Raw genomic sequence first — 21,440 nt, forward strand, 5'->3', positions numbered from 1 at the left:
TTATGGGTGACGCTTCCGATGTTAGATACTATAGGTCTCATAGGGACGTTTTCTTTATATATTTTGGGGAGGCCGTATAATATAGGAATAGTGGGGTGGTATTCTATGTTATTTATCCATTTTTTATCATTTCCGATAAGTTTTTTTACGGATTTATTAAAAGTTTCGAAATCTTTTTGTATTGATAAATTATAAAATACGTGATAGATAGAGCTAAAAGAAGACTTTTAGAATCAGCACTAATATTAAATACTAATACCATTACGCAAAGAAAAGGCTTCTACCATTTAGCCCCTAGCATAGGGAAAATAATAATCAAAGAACAAAATATCCAAACAGATCCTGGCTAACCGTTTTTCCTGAAATATTTCAACAAAATGAATAAGTTTACAAAAAAAAAAAAAGAAAAAAAGTGTACATATTTATTTAATGCATTTTTAAAAGTGTATATATAGACATTGAACAACCCAACCTTCCCATACGCACACATATGTTTGTCCTTCCCGACATGGGTAGGATTCAAAAACTGTTCTCTTTTTCGTATGATCTATGACTTTTTCTTTTCTTGCATTTTTACTTTAATATCCTGAAGATGTCCTCTGAAATAAGGACGAAACGTTGATTATTTTAATAATTTCATTCGGTTTTTCTATTTTTCTCAAAACATATATATATATATATATATATATATATATGTATATATATATGTATATATATATATGTATATATATATATATATATATATATATATATATATATATATATATATATTTCAGAAGATCAGGACAACTGCAGTACCATCGGTTTCAAATCCAAACAAAGGGGAACTATGCTTTGTTTTTATGCAGGACATAAACAGAGGCTGATGAGAGGCCAGGATAGGAAAGCAACCATAAGTGCCCTTTATTTGTGTTTGAAACTGACGGCATCAATGTTGTCCTGATCTTCTGTAATATATAATATTCTGCTTGTTCTTTCCTTGATTGGTCTGTACGTTATGCTTTGAAAAAGGCCAAAAACAATTTTTGAAGACCAAGCTGTTTAAAAAAAAAAGACAAATTCGCAAAATTTGAGTTTAAAAAGGCCAATCTGGAAACCCTGGACTAGAATATGAGAGTGACCACCCTTTGATGTAGCCTCATGTTCGAATATCATAATAAGAATAATATATGATCATTGTGATAATGGTGTGAGAAAGGAACCCATAATAATTTCAACGTGCAGCAGTTCTTTATCAAAGAAAGAAGTCAATGAAATATTACATAAAAAAAGAAACATTCGAAAGAAACAGGGGAAAAATGATAAAAAACATTGTCTGCCAAGAGGTGCTCGACTGAAAGAGTAAATTAAAGATTGTCTCTCATATTGTGATTTTATTATTTGTATTGAACTATGTAGCACAATATTACATTTCTATTCTAAAGTACAGCTGCCAGTTTGTGTTTTTGTCAGACCATTTGTCTAGATATTCTAAATACAGTTGTTTGCATAATTCCTAGTGTACTGCCTTTCCCACTTGATCATATTATTATTATTATTACTCACTAGGAGTTTTCACACAGGCCATCATCAAAGAATTCTCTTTGAAACCAACCTGTGCTGTTTCCTGGAGTTTAAATGATAACAAGTCTCCCCAGATTTCCAGTACCATTTTGATAACCTTTGCAGATAAATTTGCGTTATTGCAATGGCCGTTTTCTATTGATTTCTCGTTGACAGCGACCATTGGTTTTTGCTGAAATTAAGCCTCACCAAAGTCCCAGTTTTCTTCACACTCATCCAGAGGAGATCTGGCTATTGCTTTTTCTTTTCTGTCTTTTCATCCTCTTCGACTCTCTTCAACTTTTTGGTATGGAGCATGCTGATACCCCCCCTTTTGTAAGGGTGTGGGGGTTAACTTACAATTATAGTTTCAGTTTTCTTGCTTCCATGTGATGTTTCTTTTTGTTTTCCCTTTGTATCAGTTTCTATATGTCCGGCTTGCCCCTGTGGTTCATGTGTATTAGTGCTGTGGCAGAACTAACCTGTGTTACCTACTCATAGACTATTCCACGCTCAACAAATACCGGAAAACCAAGCCATAAGGTGGAAGTTGATGTCCAGTGGACATACCTAGGTGCTTCATTGGTTAGATGAACTACCCACGTTGTCAATCCATGTCGTTTTCTGTAGATTTTGGAAAATTATAGCTTACTGCTTCAAGCACGAGTGAAATACTCTCTCCCTTTCATTAGTTTGCTCTCTTTTATGTTCAGTAACTCTCGCCACTTCGTGTGGCTTATCTCCCTTCCTTTGTCTCTTGTTTTATCTTCTCTCAGTCCAAGTTCTCAGAAATTAAGCGACCTCCTACTAGCGGCTAAGATGAGATGCACAAATATTCAAATAATCCAGTAAAGTTCTTATTTTACATCTCAAACACTGAGTTCCTATTTACAATGCCTCCCCACGGGACAGAGTTAGACACCAGGGTCATTTTTTAACATGGAGAAAAGGAACAAAAATAAAAATTGTCTCAGTTGTGAAGAATTTCTCCTCTACTGACAGAGAACCAGAAGTAAAGATATTGAGAACATAATTTTCCTCTCCCCCCCACCCAATCGACCATTTTAATATGTTATAGCATATCTTTCCTTTCAGTCTCTTGATCTTACTAGATTCAAGGACAAGAATTCATCTAGTCCGGTGGAGTATCCAACTTCGTGTTGTTATTTGAAGTAACATCACAGGAGATAAACCATTTCTCATAAAAGCTAGTGTAGGTTAGCCATATTGGGGAGATCTTATTTGAGCTGCAAATACTATGCGCTTTTGAATATTTGATCAGGGTTTTTTTTCTTTTTTACTTGGGGTCACCACTTATCAAGGCCCAAAGTCCACTCGAGGATAAGGGTTGATGAATGTAAGGTGGTAGTGAAGAAATCGTTAATGGTGTAAATTGGGTAAGATTTGATTATTTATGAGGACGAATTAACAGGAACTTGCTTACATTAGATTTGATGGCTACCATATTGTATTTAGCCGAGAAGCATGCCAGTGGAACAGTGTTCCAAAGGTGGACAGTTCTGGGAAAGAAGCTTCGTTCATCGAATCTGCATTTACATTTAGGCACAGATAGAGTGGAGAAAATCATATATAGTGGTCTTAGCTAGTCGAGTGTTTTTTGTGAAAGTTTGGCAAGGGGATTTACTTGTAGCAAAAAGCATCTTTATGTTAGCTTTCCCTGACAAACCCTTGTACCTTAGACACTTGAAGATAGTATCTAGTAGACATTCAAGTTCTCTCCAGTTGGCCTCTTTTATGTTCAGTAACTCTCACCACTTTACGTGACTTATCTCGTCATCCTCTATAAAATACACTGCACCTCTCATGTCGTCTTTTTCTCTTGATTTCTGCATGATGGTAGCAGAGAGAGCGCACCTTTTGTCTCTTTGAGATGAGATTGTTTTTATTATTACTACTCCACTTTGTTTGGAAATTTTTACTTTCATAAGCCATTTAGCAATGTCAGATTGAGGTGGAGAGTCCAACGTTGCTAGTTAACTCATCATCATCATCATCATCATCATCATCATCATCTCCTGTTGGCATGCAGTGGGCTACTGTAGCAGTCAGTCAAGAGAAAGGAGAAATCTGAGCACTGATTGGGTGTTTGAGGATGAAATTCTTTTGTACCTTCATTTTGAATCCGATTTAGAATATCCTCCGAAGTGTACAAATGTTTTTGTTTTTTGTTTTTCGTCTGTAAGGATGTTAAAAATTTCAACCAGGCTGGCTTGAAAAAAAAAGTCCTCAATGGTTAATTTGAAACTTTCCTATTGAAGGCAAGAAAAGAATTCTCTTTTCGAGAAAAAAAAAATGTTTTTTTTTTTTGTCAAAGACGAAAAACAAACCCAAAGTAGTTTAAAAAGAGAATAATTTCACGGAAAAGGAAAAGTTATAACAAATAAAGTGTTTTTCATTCAATATTTTGGGAGAAATTTTTTGAACGTGTTGCATAAAAACGAGAATTTTGTTCGAAGCGACTTATTTGAACGAAAAAGATATCAGAAAAAAAAAAAAGACTAAAAAGAAAGAAACATTTGAAGACAGTTTTATGAAAGACAATTTTTTAAAAAAATGTTATAGTATGTCCTTTGTTTTGCAGCCTTTAATTTTTCCCCTTGTTTTGAGATCAAAATGCAAGAGTAATTACCATTTTTCATCATGATAATTCATTAAAAAAATATATATAGAGATTCCCTTTTTGTGTATCAATTTTATGTGTTTTTTTTTTGTGTTACTTTGGTTAACTTTGTTAACTGTGCTTTGGGAAGCAAAGGCAACAGCTTTTAGCTTTTATTGCTTTGTATTGATAAAATTGAACTTAATTACTTTCTGAATCTATTATTATTTCCTGTTTTTCTTCATTTTGTTTGTATCGCTCATGGTGATAATTCATCTAATGAATTGTGTCATATAGAGAGATTCACTTCTTTTTGCATTTTATATGTTTCTTTGTTTTTAAATTGTTACTCCGGTTAACTTTTTTAACCATGCTTTGGGAAGCAAGAGTAACTGCTTTCATTTTTTTCTGCTTTACTCATATATATATATATATATATATATATATATATATATATATATATATATGTATATATATATATATATAATATTTTGATTGCAGAAATTCCCCTCTGGACCAAAGTATTGTAGGTTTGCAACAACAGATGTCACATACAAATTTATTATGTCTAGACTATTAGCTATCATCTTATTTAACTTTAGAACGACATTTTAGATACATTTAGTCGTTATAATAAAATCCTACATTTCATCCTAGGAGCATTATCATCACAATCACATCATCTTTAGAGAAAGTAGTTCCTATTTTCCTCTCTATCTCTAAAGTCCTCATACCGCCCCCAGTTATTACCGGAAATAAATATACACATTTTAACTATATTTTCCTGGCACCCTTCGTAACTGAATCATAAACTCATAGACATACCATCATCTTTCCATTTCCCGCTCCAAAAATAATTTCTCCTTTCTGAAATTCCAACATTTCTCATTAACTGAGCTCTTAATATTCTCATATTCTTTTTTATATAAACGAGCAGTTATTAGATCTTAATAAACATCACAAACTGCAAGTTCTTTTTAGATAATTAAAGATCTATTTAATCAGTAATTTACATGTAAATAAACATTACAAACAAACTTCCCAGCTCTCTCTCCACCTTCCGATCTTTCACTTGCACTCACTTGTTTTGCCCCTCTCGCTTTCTCTCTCTCTCCCTCTCTCTCTCTTTCTCTCTCTCTCTCTCTCTCTCTCTCTCTCTCTCTCTCTAAACCTGCGCAATCTATTACGATCATCACTGATTTAAAAATAAATGTTACAGCAATTTCAGTTACTGGATTACCTCACTGTATATATTCTCCTTTCCTCTTTCTCTTTCTCTCTGTCTCTCTCTCTCTCTGTCTCTCTCTCTCTTTCTCATATGTGAAATATCCACAACTGTTAAACTATTTATATAGTTAACTATATTTTATGTTTATTTTTTTTGCACCATCCTTATAATAAAATATATAAAAATATGTAAACTTTTTCCATCTATTGACTTTTTAGGTTTTTTTTATCGCATATCTTTGCAAATAACTATGTTTATTTAAGTTAATATCTGATATATTTTGTCAAACTGTTTAGAGATTTTTGCAATTTGTGCTTACATAACCTCAACTGACAAACCTACCGACGTGTTTGAAAGTTATGGTCTTACCGATTTTTCCATTAATTACCTACCCTACAATTTTAATGCAAATTTCAATAATTAGGGAATTGAATTCTATGGAGTATTTTATTTGAATTTCTTTTCTGGACTAATTCTAGAAATTGCGCGCATATTAACTTTTTGTGGGGGTGGGGTATAAATTTGTACATTAGGTCCACCTCCACAATTTCCTTTAGAATGACGACTTTTTCCCCACTATGCTGATTAAGAAAATCTCATTCACATTTTGCTGAGACAAGTACTTATGGCTATGGGAAACGAGTGCTGGCTTGAGAAGTTGTACTGCTGGGAATTGAGCGCGTCAACAGCGAGTGGTCGTTGCTGCTACTGCTACTATTTTCGACTATCAAGTGGGTCGACAGCAAGAGGCTGCTGCTATTGTCAGGGAGGTAGTCTAACCCATTTTGTGTAGACATGACTGCTGCTGCTGCTGAGTTGGGTTGGGCTGCTGACGGACCCAACCTCGCCGTGCAGCGATCTAACTGCAACTGACTGCTTGTTGAAAAAAACCGCTGTATTTATACTCGTCCAGAGGGTGTAGTTTAGTTGTAGACAATGTGGCTTTTGCAGTGTTGATCGTCATTTTTTGTTCTTGATTTGTGTTTGTTTTTGTGTCTTTAAAGTGCTGTAGGGAATCATCTGTTTGAGGTTTATATTCATATGTCATATCAAATTGAAGCTGGGAAAGTTGTGAATATTATTCTAGTGAGAATTGTGCTATTCAGTGTTCCATAGGATAATTATTCACATCGAAGTACTTGTCGAAAGGGCCATTGGCTGTGATTTTTACGTTTTGAATGGGGATCCTTTTTGATGAGCGGTTTCTGTTGGTGGAAACCGCAACAAATATATGATGTCCCTTTTAAAATAATTGTACAAAAATAGTCTTACTTGATTTGTAAAACCTGAAAGAAAAGAAGCATTAAAAAAAGTGATCTTTAAAAATGTTCCCTTTCTTTTAGTCTTTTTCTTTGAGAGGCACTCTCTCAATCTTCTAGTACCTTCTGGCTGTAATGTTTTTTTTTACTTTTAAAATAAAAGTGTCCTGATGAAAAGGAAATTTTGGTAGAATTGTCTTTCAAGATGGTCTCTTTCCCTAAGTTACTTTCATAGAGAACACGTATGTCGATAATTTGCCAATCTTCTTGTCTGACAGATCAGCAAATTTAATTTCTGTTTCTTACCAAAAAATATCCCAGTTTCTTCGTTGGTCCTTTTTAAGACTAATATTTTCCCATGGCCTCGTTGCCTTATAATAAACTGAGAATGATTTGTAACATATTTCTTCAAAGGAGAAAACCTGGGTCATTATGTTTAACGTCAAAAAAGGTTTTCGACAGAGTTTGAGAAGCTTAGCATTTTCTGGTAATGACGGCTAGCTGGAGACTGAGGAAAACGGGCAAAGCGCCCTTCCTCCCACCCATCCCCTGCTCCTGACAGGGCAAGAGGAGGTGACTGCTGGGATAGTTTACAATAATGATGATGATGATGATGATGATGCCAGGTCAAGACGTGTAGGCATTCTACTTAACAAAGGCAAAAAAAGGGCCGAATCCCACCCTGCCTCCTGGCACCGCTTGTTGACTGCTAGGATTAAAAAAATAAAATTCTGAAAGCCAAGAGTCGAGACAGCCGATAGACCTAGGGAAAGCTAATCCCAATTCTCAACATAAGCATATGCATGGCGACAAAAGATGATGCACACAATACCTAATTCTCTTTCCGTTGTATTCACAATGACTGAAAACACGTATACACACGTTTATCTCAAACAGCCTTAACTTTTCTCGCCCAGAACATTCTGCAATGAGAACTTCATTTATTCAATGAGAAGTTACGTAAACAATATTAAAATCATTTTCAAACCATTCTGTTAAAAACGCCTTATCCCTGATTAATCCCTTTACTAATAAGCTTAACCACTTTATTTTGTTTAAACAGCAATGAACTAAATCCTAGCAAATACTGATATCATTAAAAGTATCCCCACGCCCACTCTTGAGATTACGCGCTGAGAACACTAACGGATTTCATAGCCGGAACTAATATTACAAAGGGACATACATTTCGTGCGCACCGTTTAAAACGCGACATTCCACAGTTTTGTAGCGTGACTTTCATGCTTGTCTTTTTGTTGGATATCGGATAAAATTTGTTAAAGAACAGTATTATTTTATTATTTGAAAATATTAAAAAATGACGGGTGAAATTTGCAAGACGTATCTTATTTCATATAACTGCAACATGATTATGGGGTAAGTTTTTTTTTTTTTTTAATAATTTTGTGTCTGCTTATTTATATCGCCGAATAAATCCATTTCTTAAAAAAAAAAAAACGTTCCTCTCACAATCTATGCATATTAAAATATTTAAAAAGGTTTGTATTACTGTACACACAGATTCGAAAAAGTTGTAAAAAAAAACAAATATATAACAAATAAATGCTATCAAAGGCAAGATAAGTTACTTTTCTACCTAACTGGATAATTTTTTTGTGTGTTTTTTTACGACGTGTCCCAGTCCCACTGTCCCATTGCCCCAGCGTATTATAAACACCCCAACCTCCCCATGTTAAGAACGTCTGCCAGAATAAACAGTAAACACCCTCAACCTCGAAAGCCGTTCTTAACATGGGGAGGTTGAGAGGTGTTTATTCCGAAAGCCGTTCTTAACATGGGGTGGTTGAGGGTGTTTATACTACGCTGGGGCAGGTCGTAAAAATTTACCGGTATTATTTTACTTTAAGAGTGACTGATCCGCGCTATTTTTTTAAAATCGTATTTCCAAGTTTAATTAAAGTTTTATGATATGTTTTTTTATTCAATTGTAAGGTTGAAGTATAGAATAGGTACAAAACACCCTCCCCTCCCCATGTTAAGAATGGCTTTTTAAATAATAACGTTATTATTTACGTCCGGATCAGTCACTCTCTGCACTAGTACCCTTTAAGGCCCGTCTCTCGTCCGTATATAACAAAATATGTTTTTTGTAGATTTCGGTGTGCTAAAAACGAATCTGAAAACCGTTTCCGTCGCAAAAAAAAAAAAAAATTGTTTTCATGATATGAAGACATTTCTTTTTCGAAAAGTGGGTGATCACTTTTCCATGTAAATTTAACTTAAAATGAGCACCACTTTCTGGCCACCTGAGAGAGGAATCATTTTTTTGTGTGTTTATTGGCTAAGAAGGTTTTTTTTTTTTTTTTAAATTTCTTTTGCATGGTATTAACCCCTGAACTATGGGACTATTTTCCATTTCACAGCCTATCCTTCGCTATGCGCGAGCATAAACGAAGGCTGTTAAATGTGCACTCGCGTACCAAACTGCCTTGTCACAGGGTAGTATTGGCGAAAAATTAAAATTAGACGAAAAACAAGTAGTTTTCCGAATATTAAATGATGTAATTCTATGTTATCACGTGTGACCATTTTGTATGTCACATTTAACTGCCTTCGTTTATGCTCGCGCGTAGCGTAAACGAAGGATAGGCTGTGAAATGGAAAATAGTCCCAGAGTTCAGGGGTTAATACCATCGCGCGCTTGCGCGTACAAAAATGGCCAGCCGTGATAACATAGAATAACATGGCTTCATATTTGTAAAACTACTTGTTTTTCGTCTAATTTTAATTTTTCGCCAATACTACACTGTGACAAGGCAGTTTGGTACGCGAGTGCATATTTAACAGCCTTTTTTTATTCTCGCGCGTAGCGTAAACGAAGGCTGGGCTGTGAAATAGAAAATAGTCCCAGAGCTAAGAAGTTAATACCATACAAACGGTGAATTTGCGACGGAAGCGGTTACCATATTAAAGCACACCGAAAACTACAAAAAACTATTTTTTTTTTCTATACAAATGTGAAACGAAGTAAAAAAAATACCGATTTTTCCTTATTTTTTAATTTCCTCGTATCTTTATTAAAAGATGAAAAAAAAAAAAAAAATCGAAACCTTTTAGCCAATAAACATTAAAATGCCTCCTCTCTCAAGTGGCCAAAAAGTGGGTACTCATTTTAAGTTAAATTTACATGGAAAAGTGATCACCTTTCGAAAAAGTAATTTCTTCATATCATGAAAAGTATTTTTTTTGCGGCGGAAACGTTTTTCAGATTCGTTTTTAGCACACCAAAATCTACTAAAAAATATTTCGTTATATACGAACATGAGCTGGCCTTAATGTAAAATTTTACCAATTTACTGAAACACTTTTAGAAAGCCATTCTTAACACGGAGAGTTTTGTGTTTATTCTGTACTTTCACCTGAAAAAAAAAGATCATGAAACTTAAATTTAATAGAATAGACAGATCGATTTTTCTAAAAAAAAAAAAATGTCATTTTATGCAAAAACAATATCACGTACTTAATTGTCATGTCATAGTAAATACATGCGAAAATTCATCGAGTAGAAAGTTATTTATAGTGAAAAGTAATTGTTTTACGGAAGATTTGGTAAAATTGCATTTTTCTTAGACATTATAAAGTAGACAACGAAGAGTTCACACGCAGGGGCATAATTCGTTGTTCACGACGTGCAATATTTGGTGTCTATAGCGATAGACTTTTTTCTTTTTTTAAATTAAAAACAGGTATTTTGTTACATACTATTAGAAACTTGCTCAATATATGTTACCGTAACATAGGCTCACATATATTCGGTGGGTTTGTAACAATATTTTGCATATCTTTTTAGTTTTAACTCATTTTCACAAACTTACCGTGTTCACCAGAGAGTGCCGCCGCCCTGCCATTTACAATTTCCAAATACATCAGTAAACACTGAATGTTTTTCGAGCTGAATAAACATGTTACATTGAATAAAAACACAAAAATTTTCCAGTTAGGTAGAAAAGTAACTTATCTTGCCTTTGATAACATTTATTTGTTTTTGACAAATTTTTCGAATCTGTACAGTAATATGAACCCCATTTCATTATTTTTTTCCCAAAGTCTCTTCACACACACACCTGTGCTTCTGTTAAGTCTCTGTCGCCACCACCAATCAGTGCTTTCTTGCCCTCGACTTTCACACGCCCATCTTGCCCGATACACACTTTCCTTCTCTCTGTCGACCACGTAGAGTATTTTTCTCTCCTTTTCTTGTGCTGCAAGCTAGTTAATTTGCATACATGCTTTAACGACTGCTGCTTCTAATATTTTTGCTAGTCAGCTATCCTTCAGTTCCTGCTGATGTATTTACACGCACCCATGCGCGCTCTCTCACACAAGTATCATCAAGGGAAGAACCTATTAAGAGGTGATGGGAATAATCGGAAATGGCCAGCCAAGCCTTATTACAAAACACAAAGGTACTAGTGCACTTATTGATCCACGTTATTTTTTAAATAGTATTTTCAAGTTTAATTAAAGTTTTACGATGTTTGCTTTTATTAAATTGTTAGGTGAAAGTATAGAATAGGTACACAACACCCTCCCGTCCCCATGTTAAGAATGACTTTCAAAATAACGTAATTATTAGATCAATAAGTGCATGAGTACCAACACAAATTGTTACCAAATACCCCATCCTCATGTTAAGAATGGTGATGGTCATTGAAATTCATTGGGTAATACCACTGAAAAAATATTACTTAATAGCCGGAAAACTACTTATTGACCATTTCTGCTTATTCCTGTCATCTACTGGCCACACCCGAGTAACTCTGTGGAAATCATGGGTCAGTAAATGTTGCAGTATCAAGTTTCTTATAATTGTTAAAGGAAAGGAGCTTTAGATGAAGCTGTAAACACGCCCTTGTATATATATATATATATATATATATATATATATATATGTGTGTATAAATCCCCGAAACAGTGTTTCATGGTAAACAACTGATGATCCCTTGAAAAATAAATTATTGGTACTATAGTAAATTCGAGAGCGAATTGATGCAGTGATTGCAGGTGATTAAATAACTTACTGACTAGATGGTTTTCTAACGAATGATAAAAAAATTTTTTTTTGAATAGTTTTAAAGGTTGAAAACTTCAAAGACTATGTACATATATATATAATTTTTTTTTTTTTTTTTTTTAAATGTAGGCATTTTCATAGTAAAGTACAAGCAAGTAGTAACGGTTGATGTTTTAAAACTTGAATTTAAAATTAGAACTAAATTTAGTGAAAATTATGCAAATTTCAGGAACATTAAACCAACTGCATATCATTCGTGTGTGAACAGGCTAGGAGAAAGATCCCACCATTCAAACTTTTACTGACTGCTTAACAAGATATCTATATTCCTATAAATTCGGGTTTTTATGTGTATTGATATTCATATTAAAAACCCTTTTTTCTATTTATTTAAAAAGAAAATACAGCTTTGTTATATGTGGGTCGTGGAACGGCATTCATCTGCAAAAGGTGTACTTAATTTGTATATTCTTTTAAACATTCATTTTAATTAATTCCCTATTTTTTCGGTTTTCTTATAAGATAATCATCTTTAGTTAACTATTACATGTAGTTCATGCAGATATTCTACTTGCGTAATATTTGCGTAAAAAGCTTGTAGTAAACAAACCTCTTTATAAATATTTGTATGCATATATACATTTAAAAAAAAATTGGCCTATCAAACTCCTGTGTCAGTTTTTGGTCTACAGACATGAAACTTGATATATAGGGTATTCGAACCCATGCAAAAACTTATATTTGAGTTTAGCCAGGGAAAATCGGTGCAAAAGTGTGGAAATTAAAAAATAAAATATAGAATTTGCCAGGTGAAGCTCGAACAACGGCATTACAAATATGCATGTGTGACGTAATAGCTATTGGTTCATGTTTTAATTTTTAGCCTTGCAGCAAAGATGTCTTCATAGTTCAAGCATTAACATCAAAGGAAAAAGTAAATTGTAAACGGAAAGTTTTAGTTTCAATTCTCGGTGGTATTGCACTGTTGCACGAGTCATTTTTTTTTTTTTTTTTAAACTTTTTAAATCATTACTATATATTGGGTACAATATAATAATAAATGCAAAATCTGCTTAATCAAAATATCATATTTAAGCATATTTTATGACCAGGTAATGTCGGGCGGCTTACTCGTGAGTAAATAGAGCAAACACTGAGTCATACGCTTTCTACATCAATAAAAACAGGTGTATATATGTCTGTATGTAAACATTTAATCGATAAACTTTTTAACTAGTGATCACACAACACTGAAATTAACAGGAAATAGTAATCATACACCAAGTATGAGTAAAATCTTTGTTTGGATGGATGAATAACACGTACAGAAATGTCAGTAAGTTGAAAATGCAAAATGTTCATTTCAACTTGCCGGCATATTTCTATTACTTTTGTGCATGCACAAAGTCATTCATAGCTTGAAGTTGTTTAATTTTAATTCTTTCTTATCTATTTGTTGATAGGTCAAATGATAGGAAACGTGGTTGGAGCACTAAGTGTTTTGGTTTCGATTCTGGCTGATGACACCCAAGTCACTTTTTTTTTCATTTTTTTTTTTTTAACCTTTGAAATCAGTACTATATATTAGGTACAATATAATATTAAATAGAGAATTGGCTTTAATAATAGATATGAAATCTAAGCATATTTTACAGTCGAGCAAGGCTGGATGCTTCCGCGCTAGTTTGTCACAAAAAACATGGGTTATTTGATTCACATAGATATTCTCGCCACAGCCTTGCATATACAGTGACGCTTTCTATTTTCAACGGATTAAATCCGATGAGATATTCTTTTCATATGAATAACATTATTTCGAGCTGTTTTGTTGGTATTTGGGTCCTGGATATGACCTTAAACTATATCAGCTGGTGAGGCCCCAGCTTGCGGGCTTTGGGGAGTGTGGAGCCACCCTTGAATTGCCATTGCTCCCAGGTCCACTCTGATCCAGAGTGGTAGTACCTATTAGGGTCCCAATTATGGGTTAAATAGAAACTGACTTGAAAAAAAACAAAAAAACAAATATATTCTATTAAAAAATTTTTCTTCAAAATCACTGGATTCGGCATTAAATAACCTGAAAAGGGTTGATATGCCATAAAACAAAAACAACCAATCAGAATTGTTGGTATTTGTTTTTGTTTGATATGATTATCTACCTGAGTTGTACTTGCCGTTTTTTTGTTTTTTTTTACATCATATTAAACAAGGCATATTGCCACTGAGAAGCAAGGACCTATTATAATTAGAAGGCATCCTAAGTGGAGAGTTGTGTAGCAAGTAGTGATGGGACGATTCCAATATTTTTCCTGATTCTGATACAATTATCGATTCTGTAATAAATTACTGATTCCGATACAATTACAGATTCCGATTCTTTATAAATCTTTAACCCTATGTAGTTGTATTTTTCTCCAATTACCGTAAGAATACACATGTTAAATGTGCAGATGTTTTCCTAAACATAAAAATATACTTTTATATACTTGTGTGGGATGCTTTATCGATTTTAGTTTCATTGGTATTTTAAAATCAATAAAAATTTATTATTTTATCATTATTACCAGCAATGGAAGATTTTGCTTTAAACAAAATAAAAAAAGACAATTAAAAAAATTGTTTTGGCATCGGAAAATCCGTACAAATTTTTACGATTCCGATATCTTAAAATATTCTGATTTTTTTTCCAATTCCCGATTCTGATTAATCGTCCCAACACTAGTAGCAAGATATTTGTTCGCATTACATTTAACTTTCTGCATGTTGGTACAATCAGAGAGAGTAGGAGGAGAATGCCAAAAGTAAGGACATCTACAGTCAAGGAGTGGGATTTTGCTGCTAGTTGGGTTGATTGTGAGTATTTGTTGTATACGGCATAATCACATTGACACAGTTTAGCAAAATTTAGCTTGGTCAGTATCAGATGGGTGACCAATTTGGAAATACCAGATGGATGATGAATTTTGGAATACCAGGTACTGTATGTAAGAGAACGTAGACACCTTTCTACAAGAGTTGCAGAAACATAACGTCATCTCCCCTAACGGGGAATATATATGCAATTGGGGACTGCTTGTGAATTTTACACTCCCATGGAACTTTATCCTTTGGAGGAAACCAGTTAAACCCGCCTAAGATTAGTGCTGCAGTTTTCATTTCCATTTATGTTGAGGAGGGGTACAAGTGCAGTAAGTTCATCGGAGCACATTCTGTTGAAGTACTTGTAAAACAAACTCAGGAATGCCACATGGAAGGGATGGGACAGAGACTGGAGCTTGATAGACAGTATGTAATTATATTTGTATTCAGACTATGAATGCTTACAAATACAACCAGGGAGGTTGTTCTCTCCAACCTTTTTTTTGACATCTATAACAATCCGGATCAGCAGCTTGAAGAGAACTGCTATATTCATGTGCTATACTGTTCTATTCATATTACTGTTTATTCTTGTGCATGGATCATCTTTCATGCATCAAATGACAACTAAGATAAATTATGACATTTTGGTGCTTCTACATAATTTGAACTAAATCAACTCTTTCTGAAACAGAGTACCAAAACTAGTTCGAAACTAAGCATATTTTAGAGTGTGATCATAAGGAGACTCACTGCTGATGCAATTCTCTACCTAAGAGCCAGGTATGTCCAAGGATGGACTACCGTTGCCACATCTGGGCAGGAGTTGCTAGAAAGTCTTATCCTGCCTTGACAGAGTTCAAAACAGGCTTCAGAGCCTAGTGAGGGAATCCCTTTTCTCTTCCCTGCAACCTCTTTCTCACAGAAGAGACGTTGTGAGCCTGCCCCTGCTTTATCATTATTTTCATGGCTCGTCTGAGCTCCAATCCATGTCCCCCCCCCTTGCCAAACTTTCACGAAAAACACTCGTCTAGCTGAAAACACTATCAATAATTTCCCTCGCTCTTTATCTGTGCCTAAACCTAATCGTAGATTCCATGAACAAAGTTTGTTTCTTAGAACTGCACACCCACCTGTGGAACTCTCTTCCATTTGCCTGCTTTCCAGTTGACTTTAATATGGTCGTCTTCAAGTCCAACGTAAACAAGTTCTTGATGAGCCATGCCCCTTAAGTAATCCAATTTACTAAATTTCCACTACAAACAATTATGACCTTGTCCTATTGACCACTGTATTCTTATTAACGCTTATCAAGTGGCATCCGGCCCTTGATAAGTGGTGACTTTTTTGTAAAAAAAAAAAAAAAAAAAAAAAAATGTTCTCACATTCCATGTGCGACGTTTCTGACAAAGGGAGGAAGAATCGATTTCTGGGTCGCAGTTTATCCATGTAAAACTTATCGTTAGCAAGTTTTTGACTTTGAAATAGTATTTTTTTTTTCTCTTTTGTTACCTTACTACAGTAGAACCCCATACGGGATACTGCATTAAAAATTAATTACTAAATGCAATACAGTATATATAATACACATGTATATAATTAAATAACATTATAAATAACACCCTAAGGCGGAGCGAATATCGTAACTGGAAAAGCATCGTATTCCAGATCATAACCTGAAAAAAAAAAAACGTATCCTAGGGCCACCATATTCTGGGGTTCTACTGTACATCAAGTGGATTCATGCCTTGGATGAAGTGATTTCCATTAAAAAAAAAAAAAGAAAGAAATTGCCGACTAAAACCACATCAAACATAAAATGATCAAACCATGTTAGTACAGGCTATTCAGTTTCTTGAACAAGTAATTGAATTCTATCAAGAAAAAAAAACTATTTAGAAAGAAAAGAAAACATGCGAGAAATTTAAATGTTACCTTGCAATAAGAGCATATTTTTTATTTATTTTTTTTACTGAATCTAATTTGAAGATAACGAAGATAAATAAACTATGTATACTTGTGGTTCTACTTGATCTGCACTAACTCCTCATTCGTCTTCATGAAGAGAAAAAACATGTACAGAGGACAACTGTTATTTTTAGATCTAATCTAACACTAAACTATATACTAACTGACTGTTTTGTGGATGGTCAAAACTCTTTTCAAACAATGCTCCTCCCTAAAAAAAAAAAACAAAGATTAGTTTTTTTTTTAATTGTTGCTCAATTTTTGAGGTGAAGTTTAATAATTCGTTTTATTTGTATTCGAATTACTGTTCTCATTTTGAGTGTTATGCTCACAACGTTTCAATCAATGTAATCTCTGACCTTTTTTCTTTTGTTTTTTTTTTAATGATTAAAAAAATTTCTGCTTTTCTGATTGATAATATGAATCCTTCAACAAGTCTGTTTAATTTGGTTCAAATTCTGTAGAAGCACCGACTTATTTCCTTTGACTAGACTCATGTATATACAACGCACACACTCCATTTTCATTATTTTTTTCCCTGCAATAAATGTTTCTAGGGGTGTGGGGTGTGTAAAGTAAAAAAAAAAAAAAAAAATGTGGTCGTAGTGGAGTAGGAATAGAAACAGTAAGAGAGATGTTAAAAAGAAAAAAAGTGGTAGTAGGCAGGCAGGCTCAAACCCGTAATGCGAAGGAGAAAAAAGGTTTTAAAAAATATATATATCTTAGTCAATGTCTCTATAACCCTAACCCCCCTTCTGTCCGAGGGCCGGGCCGCATCCGTCGCTATCCTGGTTCACGGTAGCATACTTGTGATGTACTTCTGGCCGTGTTCGTCGCTCCCAGCTCACAGGACCATAGAAGCAACCCAGCAGGGCTACATTCTTACTTGTCTAGTGGTGGACCCCCCTCAAGGGTGACCAGACTCTCACTGGTCACTGGAAAATATCTCTCTGCTGCTCAGGGCACGCGAAATGTGCATGACCCTAAGTCCGTGTGGCAACATTGTCGATTTTGGCCGTCACTCTGGCTTTGTGCTGGATCCAGTCTGTCTCCTTCATCATCTGGCGTTAGGGCATACCTGAAATAAACTGCATCTTCATTCAGGCTGGCAAATCGAGAAACAAGGAAAAACTCTGGGACATTTTTATATAACGAAACAAAATAATTATTCATAAATCGTTCTACACTTGTTATAGTAGAGTTCTTTGATCCAAGCTTCATGATGCAGGTTAAGTTCCTCTAATTAATTTCCCAGCTAAGAATAAGAGCTTTTCAACTTAGCTCTTATGAGGTTTCGCCCCCCCCCCCCCCCCAGGCGGGGTGAGAGCGATGTGGACGCCTCGAATGCCAGTCAGTAAAAAAAAAGACCTAACTCTAAAAAGCCAATCGTTTTTATCAAATCAGAAATTCGTCCTTCCGCCTTTTTGGAGTTATTCTTTCTTTTCTCTTCACTTTCTCTCTTTCTCTTCGTTCCCTATTAATTTACTCCCCTTTTCTCTTTCTTTTGTCCCGAACCTTTTCCCTCAATAATGGCCATATCTCTCCCTAGGTTCAATTTATTTATTTATCTGTCCAACTAACTTATCACTTGGTTTGGTGGTCTGATAGTTAAATACAACAGGTGGACTCAAATGACAACATCTCCCAGACACCAAAGCAGACCCTTTGAACCCAAGTCATTGTACCTGTCTCACTCAATTAGTAGTTAAAATTCATTTTTTACCAAATCCAACTAGAAAAACAATCTCTTGTTCCACGAATCATATTATCAGGTTTTATATTTTCTTTTCTCCTTGAAATATTTACTCTTTTCTGGTGGACAGGAATCTCATAAACATCTGTTTTTTCTTGACCAAGTGTCAGCATGCCCCCCCTAACCATACCTCCTCCTCTCCCATCTTCTCTTCTTCTATTTGAAAAGCAAGATCGTCTGGTGTCGCCAGGGATCTCGTCATATCTCCATCGCCCGACCGGAAGTTCTGAACATTGAAATTAAGCATAGTCAATCCAACTGATACAATGACTTGCAAAAATGGCCCCTCCTTGTAGAAAACTAGCCAGTTGAAGGTGAAGGAATTAACATTTTTGGCCAATTTTTCGATAATTGTCGGCCGAGAAATCAAGCTTCAAAACGATACCGATCTCGTCAGGATCCGTCATGTCTGTTGAAAATTTTTGACAGACATACAAACATACATACATACAAAATACATACATACATACAAAATACATACATACAAAATACATACATACATACAAAATACATACATACATACAAAATACATACATACATACAAAATACATACATACATACAAAATACATACATACATACATACATACAAACATACATACATACATACATACATACATGCATACATACGTACATTCACACAAACCGACGATTGAGATTTATATTATAGACTAGCGGGGGTACCCGGCATTGCCCGGGTGTTTGGAAGTATGTGTCCTCTTAAATCAAAAAAAAAAAAAAATTTTTTGGTAGGTAGTTAGGATCGAACCCAAAGCCCCGAGGCGAAGTTGGAAAAAAAACATGAGACGTTAACCACTCAACCAGCAAGAAAGAGTAAGTGATAGACGTTTGAATTTATTTAAGTAGAATTGACAGGTGCCCGATTAATGAGGGCAAATAGAAGTTGCGGAGTTAAGATTTACGACAACGTAAGCACTGGCTATTCAGCAGTTAACATTTTCTGTGGGACAGTTTTTAATGAGGTGAAAACCCAACTTTGGGGAGGAAAAGCAGCTCCCTCATTTATTAGGGGAGTGTTGTCCAAATGAAAGCAATCGTCTGATATGGCGGTAAAAAGCCGACATTGACCAAACGTTTACATCACTTTCTGGAGACCACCCGGTGAATTCGAATCCAGTTTCTGTTTATTTTATACCGAATAGCTAAAGAAACATGTGGCGATCTAAAAATCTGGAAAAAAATAGCATTTAAAAGTCGGTCAAATTAAATACACGTGTGAGACCCCCGTTGTACATATTATCATCTAGACAGCATATAAAATGTTTTAAGAATGAGTGAGCCGACCAAGTGCTCCCCTGAAAAAAGCCTTTTGCGGACATACAGAAAATGTGCACACACATACGTACACACACACACATTTTCGCTTTTATATTTATAGAAGACTAGCAGGGGGGGGTACCTGGCGTTGTCCGGGTGTTTGAGGTGTGTGTGGTTTTGGGTAAATCAAAACAAAAGAATAATAAAAAATCATTGCCCGGGTGTTTGTGTCGGGGGCGGGGGGTTAAAATAAAAAAAAAGTTTTGGTAGGTAAGTATGAAGGATGGAACCCGAAGCCTTGAGGCGAAGTTGGAAATTAAAATGTGAAAAACAACGTGCGACGTTAACCACTGGGCCACCAAGAAATAGTAACGGAAACATGTTTGAATTTATTTAAGTATTAAGAATTGTCACGTGCCAGTACTTAATGACTTAATGAGGTCAACTTTCACTGCGGGGCAGCATTTTATTTACTGCGGGGCAGCTTTATTTGTTTTTTGTTTACCCAAAATGTTGGGGAGGGGGGGCCAGCTCCCCATAAAAATGGAATTGTCCAAATTGAATAGCAATTGTCTGATATAAGGAGAAACTCCGCATTGATCAAAGCTGATTGCTTTTGGACGTTCACGGCGATCGCACCGGGAACAATGTCTTAAGCTTTGTTTCGCTTTTATTATATGAAAAGGCCCAATCCACATGCGGCGATTGAAAAATTTGGAATATTTAGCTTTTCAAACTCGGGCAAATTAAATAGATAGGTGACCCCCATTGTTAATTTGTAGATATTATCATTTAGACGTGATATAAAAAGTTTTAAGGAGTGAGCTGACCAATCGCTTCTCGGAAAAAAGCCTTTCTCAGACATACACAAAAAGCGAACATACATACACACACACACATTTTCGCTTTTATATATATATAGATAATCTAATGTTATTAAAAGGATTCATGAAAATCACAAAATATCTGAATTTTTGCAAATCCTTCACTTCCTTTGCATAAAACTAAATTAAACTAAACGTAGCGCCCATTTGGACCTCTTCTGCAATAGCAGCTATGTTTCAAAATTCACATTGATTGCTTAGTTTTGGAGTAAATCTTATGCCTACAAACATACATATGTAACAGTGTGTATGAGCACATCTGAAAATAGCAGCAGACGAAGGATGGAAGCCAAATGATTGTATTAGCAGCAGGAGCAGCGTTTGTACGCATATGCAAATTGGCAAGTGTGCTCGGGCTTGTGTTTGAAGAAAAAGAAACAAGGGACACCACGTGTTTGGAGAGAAACAAAGAATGAAGGGGGAAGAAAGAATGCGGTCAAAAAAGATGCATGAATAAGAAATGACTGTCTACGGCCGGCGTGTAGTGGAGCAGAAGTGAGACTAAGTTGGTGAAAGAAAAATGGTAATAAACGGCTTGTGTTTAAAAAAAAAAAAAACAAAAAAAAAACAACAGTCAGATTTATTTGTTTTTGTTTGTTCATTTTTGACGGTACTGGACGAGGGAGATTCGAACTGTAACTGACACGGTTTGAGCGTAACGGCCACATTACACATATACCTAAAATTAGGCGATAATACTGGACACAAATTAACATTAATATTTTTGCCGAAATTTGACCGATTCCCTCTAAGAAAACTAATATATAAACGGCTATATGTCTGTCTGTCAGTCTATCTCTATGTTTTCAAACTCTATCTCCTCTGAAACTAAAAGTCGCAGATCAGCGCTAGGGGCCTCAAATGATTGGATATTTTATGGAGCGTTCTTTTTATAGGTTTTTAGCCAGTTAAAATTGTTTTTAAGGTGTCAAAAATCGGTCAAAAATTGAAAAAGTCGTTAAACATTTTGTACATCATCTTAGTTTATTTTTAATTTTTAATCAGTTTGTATGAGT

At 34.9% G+C, this 21,440-nt stretch overlaps 1 protein-coding gene across 1 annotated transcript in view; it reads left to right on the forward strand.

Annotated features, from left to right (window-relative positions):
* Positions 1-7,832: 7,832 nt before the first annotated feature.
* Positions 7,833-21,440, forward strand: part of LOC145279945 (very-long-chain (3R)-3-hydroxyacyl-CoA dehydratase 2-like) — a 91,173-nt gene continuing 77,565 nt past the window's right edge. Inside the window, exon 1 of the mRNA XM_080131543.1 lies at positions 7,833-8,026. Within this exon, the coding sequence (XP_079987669.1) occupies positions 7,968-8,026 (59 nt within the window). The 5' untranslated portion in view covers positions 7,833-7,967. The remainder of the gene's footprint in view (positions 8,027-21,440) is intronic.

This window comes from Euprymna scolopes, chromosome 7 (assembly GCF_053919585.1).
Source record: "Euprymna scolopes isolate OS-2025 chromosome 7, ASM5391958v1, whole genome shotgun sequence".
In the NCBI taxonomy this organism is placed as follows: Eukaryota; Metazoa; Mollusca; class Cephalopoda; order Sepiida; family Sepiolidae; genus Euprymna; species Euprymna scolopes.